The sequence below is a fragment of the Myripristis murdjan genome, chromosome 17 (assembly GCF_902150065.1).
Source record: "Myripristis murdjan chromosome 17, fMyrMur1.1, whole genome shotgun sequence".
NCBI lineage: Eukaryota > Metazoa > Chordata > Actinopteri > Holocentriformes > Holocentridae > Myripristis > Myripristis murdjan.
Genome location: NC_043996.1, coordinates 25,356,996 through 25,363,181, shown reverse-complemented (window position 1 = coordinate 25,363,181; position 6,186 = coordinate 25,356,996). Strand labels below are relative to the sequence as shown.

The following is a 6,186-nucleotide window of genomic DNA, read 5'->3' as shown; positions in this document are numbered from 1 at the left end:
CACAAACAACCCCAAATCAAAACAAATGATTTGTACAAAACGGATTAACAGAGATTATTAAAGAGCACACCTTTTATCACATGATGCCTCCTGCTGATGCAACACCGATAAACAGCAGGAGACGACTAATGTCTTTCATGTGCAAAGAGAAAAAAAGTCTGTCATGTTTATGGCACAATGAAATACACTAAGTAAGTAAATAAAGTTTAAATGCGTTTTTATGGACATTATATGATGTTCCTGATGATTTTCTTTTGCTTATTTCTTCATTTTCTCACGGCTGTTGCTCTCAGGAGGAAGTTCATTTTTGAATTTGTGGCTGAATGTCAGGCTGTGTGAAGATGATCATGACCGATGTTTGTCAGTTTCCACCTCAGAGTGAAACTCAAAGAAAGCTGAAACAGGAAATAAAATACTATTTAAACTTACTTATCGTTAATTTATTATTTAAATCAACTCACACCTGCAACAATATCAGATTACAGGGACCTGAAGCTGCCTTATATCCTGCCATAATCCTCATCTAAGAAAAGGACAGGACTGATATGAATTGTGTGGTGATAACTTGAGGTAGCTTCAAGTAAATTAGTTTTTCCTCTATTAATATGCAAATGTAGTGAAGCAAAGTGTTCCAAAATAAATTCAGATCATCTGCTTTGCAGGGGGAACAACAATGACACATCAATGTCTCGACACACAGGCAAATGCTAACATGGCAGAGGTTTGAAGGGTTTTTCCACATGCACCGTGGTATAGGATCTAAAAACCACTGACTTTTACACGTTGCTGTCTCGATCATCTTCATCCATCTTATATGAAAAACCCTAACACACCTCAGTGTTAAACAGATGTGGGCAGTGTGTGTTTCTGGATCTCTTTTGTGGTTTGTTGGTGATGTCGCAAATGTGACAGCAGATGGACCCAAATGCAGAGAAGAGACAACAGGCAGGTGTAAAATCAAACTGTGAAAAAAATAAAATAAAATAAAAATCAAAGGCCAAAACTGAGAACCCAACAGGAAGAGAAAAACACTAGAAAGACTGGGATCACAGACTGGGAGAGACCTGCAAGTTCAGGTAAAGACTGGGACAAACAAACAAACTCTGCAGAGAGGAGCGGTAAGAACAGGTGGAGAGGGGTGACAGGTGAGGTGACAGGTGACTGGGTGAGGTTTGGTGCAGGAGGGGGGAGAGCAGGGGAGGGGAGACAGATTTTTGGGCTCAAACAAGGAGAGCTGGGAATACAGGACCTGCAGAGGGACATAAAGAACCAAACACAAACAGGCAAACACAAAATAGAGGAGATAAAAAAAAAGGAAGTGTATTTTTAATGTGATTATAATATTTGGATAAGCTATAACAAGTGCAGATGACATGACATGAGGTTAAAATATTTTCTGTACAGCTTCTGTAGAGTTAAAAATGAGGTGTAAAATCTCTAAGGGGTTATCCAAAGTTACTCTGGGAGACTGAAATAGACATAGACATAGACAACAAACAACTCCCAGAATGCACTGGACATGACAATTACATTTGACATTTGATCAGTGTAAGACTATGTGAGAGAAGTTTTTTTTTTTTTTTTACTTTAGGAAGTTTGTGTATCTTAAGAATGTAACCATTAGATATTTTCTCTGCAACATTTTTAAAGTTCATGGTTATCAACTAATTATAAGAGTAACAACAACAGTTTTACAGTATAATAGAGGGCTTTAGAGCATCAGAGTGGTTTAATGATGTTTTTAATATTGCTGGAAACTCTAAAATGTATTCATAGATTTGAAATGCTTTTTCTTTAATTTATTTTCTCTTTCTTTACATTTAAGTCTGGTGCAACAGTCTGTGGGTGCATGTTGTGCAAGGTACAGTCATGACAAAAGTCTTTTCATGTGTGACAAACACATGCAGGATTGTTGACTGTTCAAGCTGCTGTACAGATAAACGTCTGAATTAATTGCAGCGTTGTAATTCTAATCTATGAGCATGTAAACAATAAGATGTATTTTGGAAAGTAAAAGATGATTTTTTTGTTGTTGGATCCTGTGCATTTATCAAATCTCTCTTGACACAACCTAAGTAAGATGACGCTTGATAACCACAGTAGCCTACTTACCAAATATCTGTGTGGTTTAGACAGGAAACACTTTGGACAAAGTACTGCGTCTGAAGTGTGTTTGAAAGAGTAGAGCAGAAGTCAGTCCATCGTTTCTTCAGGTTGTCTTCCTTTACCAGACTAAAGACTTGTACACAGAGCAGCAGAGACTCTGTCATGTTTCTCTTCTTGATGTTGGGACTTCTGGTCTGCTCAGAACCACCAGGTAAGACGAGAATCCTCCTCCTAACACACATTATAGGAATAGATAGATAGATAGATAGATTACTTTACTCACAAGCAGCAGCAAAGGGAAGAAATACATGACAATGGAGAGAAAAACAACACAAATCATGGGACACAGAAGTAAAATACATAAAAACACACAGTGATAATAGATAATAAATATGTTGATAAAAGGTGCGTGTAAAAAGGTTAAAAGTGGGAAAAAAAAAAAAATTAAAAAGTTACAAGGTGCTGGGTCCAAGGTGCTTATGGTGAATTGAGTCAGAAGGAGGAGTTGTACATCTGTATTGCGGTGGGTATAAATGATCTCTCTCTTGAACAACGGGGGAGTCTGTATCTGTGGCTGAATGTACTCTTGAGACTGTCCAGTGTTTTATGGAGGGGATGGGTGGTGTTGTCTATGATCCTGAGGAATTTTGCCCAGATTCTGTCCTCAGTCACCACCTCCAGAGTACTCAGCTTCACCCCCACAACAGACTGGGCCTTCTTCACCAGCTTGTTGAGCTTGTTTGCCTCCTAGTCCAGTAATTTTAGGCCAAAATTGGGGTCAACCTAGGACAAATTGCAAGAGAAGCAAACTCAACTGATTTTGTATCCTCAGTTTGTCCTGAGTGAGGGAAAAAAGTCCCAAGGAATCCCATTGGTGGAAAGTTTTGAAAATCACCTATTTATGACCACAAATTACCAAAAAACACTGTTTTTAACACACAGGGGAAAGGGGTTCAAAATTTTACTTTCAGATATCACTATAAAAATTCACAAGTTGATTACACACAAAGACAAGAAAAAAAAGTCAATTACAAGTTCTTTGAATTATTCTGTTTACACATGCATATCACACATTATCTGATTTGATATGTGCTAATAAGGAATATAAGGAATAAATGCCAGAACAGATATTTAAACAGTGAATTAAAAGGTTACTATATCTATAGTAACCTTTCAATTCACTGTTATGTAGTAACCTTTTAATTCAAGGTTACTATATTTTTTTTCTTGTCTTTGTGTGTGCAATCAACTTGTGAATTTTTATAATGATATCTGAAAGTTAAATTTTGAACACCTTTCCTCAGGATCATAGGGGCAGGTGCTGAAATTTGGGGCAGCGATAAAAACAGCGGCTCTCACCCGCGACTCAGTCCCTGTTTGTGCCAAAGAGCCATTCAAAAGAATTGGATTATTCGCAAACGTATCATCACCAACCAGATTCAGTTCAAATCCTTTTTATTTCTATAGTGTCAAATTATAATAGAAGTGATCTCAGTCTTTGGTTCATCCGGTGAACCAAAATCTGCCCCATGAGCAAGCAACTGGTGACAGTGATGAGGAAAAAAACACTTTAACAAGGGAAAGAACATGGATCTGGGTGGGCAGCCATCTGCCTCCATCATTTGGACTGGGAGAGAGAGATAGAGAGAGAGAGAGAGAGAGAGAGAGAGAGAGAGAGAGAGAGAGAGAGCAGGAGGACTGAGTATAAGGCACAACATAGTACAAGTTCCACATAAAGATGTAAATCAATAATAAAAAATGTGATAATATAATAACAATAAAAATAATAATCATAGGACTGATCATAAAAGGACTAAATAAAGATTGAAATGGGGTTCAACACACACTGTATACATGCAATGAAGCGTCAAACTTGCAAGCAACACCAACAAATTCAAATGCAGATTTGATTCAAAATAAAAGAAAAGCACTCTCTCTAACCTTCACAGGGTCCAGTTGTGTGTTAATTGATGATTCAATCTGTCAGTAATGATGAGTTTTAACATTCATTATAAACTCATTAACCATACACATCATTTTGATTATGTTATCTTTTTTGTTTGTTTGTTTGTTTTTACAGGTTCCAGTGCTGTGACGTCTCGGTTTGTGCTGAAGGGAGAAGATGTCACTCTGGATGTCCAGAAACCTGATATTCAAGAAGGAACTATATTTGCATGGAGGTTCAAGAGAGAAGACAATGTAGTAAGATTAGTTAATGAAAAACCAGTAGTCTCTAAAAACTACAGAGGAAGGATTGAGTTTTCATTAGAAGATTACTCTTTGCTGTTGAAGAGTCTAACAGAAGCTGACAGTGGAGTTTATTCTGCACTGCTGTATGGGGACAAAGAAAAGAAATTGACTGAATATGAAGTCACAGTTCAAGGTCAGTTCCTGAATGTCTCAGACTTTGATAGACAGCAGTAGCTGCTGCCTGTTTTCTAAAGCTCTTCAAACCTCTTTCCTCCAGAGCCAGTGTCTCCAGTTCACCTGACAGTGAAGCCTGTCTCCTCCAGCTCAGACTCCTGTAACGTCACTGTGACCTGCAGCAGTCAGGACTCTTCCATCAGCAGCACTTTGACATGTGATGGAGAAGACTGCTCTCTGGAAGGAGGAGAGAGGTCAGAGGTCACAGCCTCAGCTACCACCTTCAGAGTCCATGTGTTTGATGGGTCAGTCATCTGTAACCATAGCAACCAGGTCAGCTGGAGTGAGGACAGGATAGAGATTGATGCTCGCTGCTGGCTAGATGTTGGTAAGACAATCACTGTGATGAACATAAGCAGCATTGTTCTCACTGCCTTTTTTTCTGGTGAGACATTTTCACAAGCATCTCGTTTTTTATCATTCTATCTAGTTTTTTTTCTTTTTTCTTTTTTTTTTTTGCCAAAGTTGCAAAAGGTTTATATGAAGGACAAGTACTAAATAATGGGAGTAACAGGACTGTAATTTGCCAATTCTTGTGCTGTGATGAAATGAGCTGCTCTCCTGCTTGTTGTGTTCCAGGTCCACAGAGTCCCTCTGGTGTCTCTGTGTGTCTCGTGAAGACGGTCGTGCTCTCGGTCGGTCTGATCATCATGGTGTCTGTGGTGATCGGCGTCAACCTCCTGGTCAGGCTCAAAAAGAAAGAGTGAACCATCACTTCTCCAGTGGCCAAACTTTCATCTCCCTATTTACATTTGACATTGCAGACATTTAGCTGCACCCTGAACATACCTGACAGAGTATCCCTGTGACTGTAGACTGATCATGCACAGTATAATAGCGAGTGCTTGATATAGAAAGTGAAGTGTCAAATTAGCAATGTCCTCGTTTTGCCCAAATGGTAGGTAACACAAAAAATCTCTTCTGTGGATTGCCATGAGCACATTCTCACTCTCCTGAGAGCAGATTTGCATGACCTTTCATGGAGTGTCACACTCAAAATTTGACAAATTTACAGACAAGAAGAGCACTGAATGGTCTAACATGCAGTATTTTTCATATACCGACACCTGAGCATTTTCATGTTGTATTTTAGTTCATGTTTAAAATATTTCTTATCATTTGCAGCAGTTTGACTGTAGCAATTTCTGTTTCCCTGTGCTGGCAATGTACTGGCAGTAGTGGTAGTACCAGAGGGCTCCAGCAGGGGGAGCATAGGGTTGCCGAAAAATCTGTTACCATTAATCTGTTAAATTTTGAGTTAGTCTTATAAGTACAATAAAAACATGCTGAGCTTATTTCAGTTTATTTTGTGATTTGCTTTATTGTTTCATTTCATCACCAATACTCAAAGTGGGAAACATTAATGCAAGTGCTACTGCTAAGCAATGGCATTCTAATTCATTTTGCTGTTGGATGTGCATTTTCACTGCGGAAAACTGTGCATATTGTTACACTGGTACTAGCATATGCATATGTATTTTTTGTATGTTGTATTAAGAATTCAGTCATTACATACACGACTTGAGGAAAGTTTGTGTCCATGTGTCTTTCTTACACTTCACCATTTTCAGGGCTTTTACAATACCAGCAGATAAACTGAGAACCCAACAGGAAGAGAAAAACACTAGAAAGACTGGGATCAGAGACTGGGAGAGA

The 6,186-nt window shown here is 38.6% G+C and overlaps 1 protein-coding gene across 1 annotated transcript; it reads left to right on the top strand.

The window, feature by feature from the left end:
- Positions 1–2,156: 2,156 nt before the first annotated feature.
- On the top strand, positions 2,157–5,472 carry LOC115375012 (SLAM family member 9-like). Its single transcript, XM_030074247.1, has 4 exons — positions 2,157–2,317; positions 4,187–4,489; positions 4,574–4,858; positions 5,110–5,472. The coding sequence occupies exons 1-4, from the start codon at positions 2,269–2,271 to the stop codon at positions 5,235–5,237; spliced, it is 765 nt and encodes a 254-aa protein (XP_029930107.1). The 5' UTR covers positions 2,157–2,268; the 3' UTR covers positions 5,238–5,472.
- The last annotated feature ends 714 nt before the right edge of the window (positions 5,473–6,186 follow it).

What these genes read in the sequence shown, in the direction of transcription:
- LOC115375012 (XM_030074247.1), top strand. Translation starts at nt 2,269, where the DNA reads ATGTTTCTCTTCTTGATGTTGGGACTTCTGGTCTGCTCAGAACCACCA. An exon ending in GGTCTGCTCAGAACCACCAG is followed by an intron (nt 2,318 to 4,186) that starts GTAAGACGAGAA and finishes TTGTTTTTACAG; the next exon opens with GTTCCAGTGCTGTGACGTCT. An exon ending in TCGCTGCTGGCTAGATGTTG is followed by an intron (nt 4,859 to 5,109) that starts GTAAGACAATCA and finishes GTTGTGTTCCAG; the next exon opens with GTCCACAGAGTCCCTCTGGT.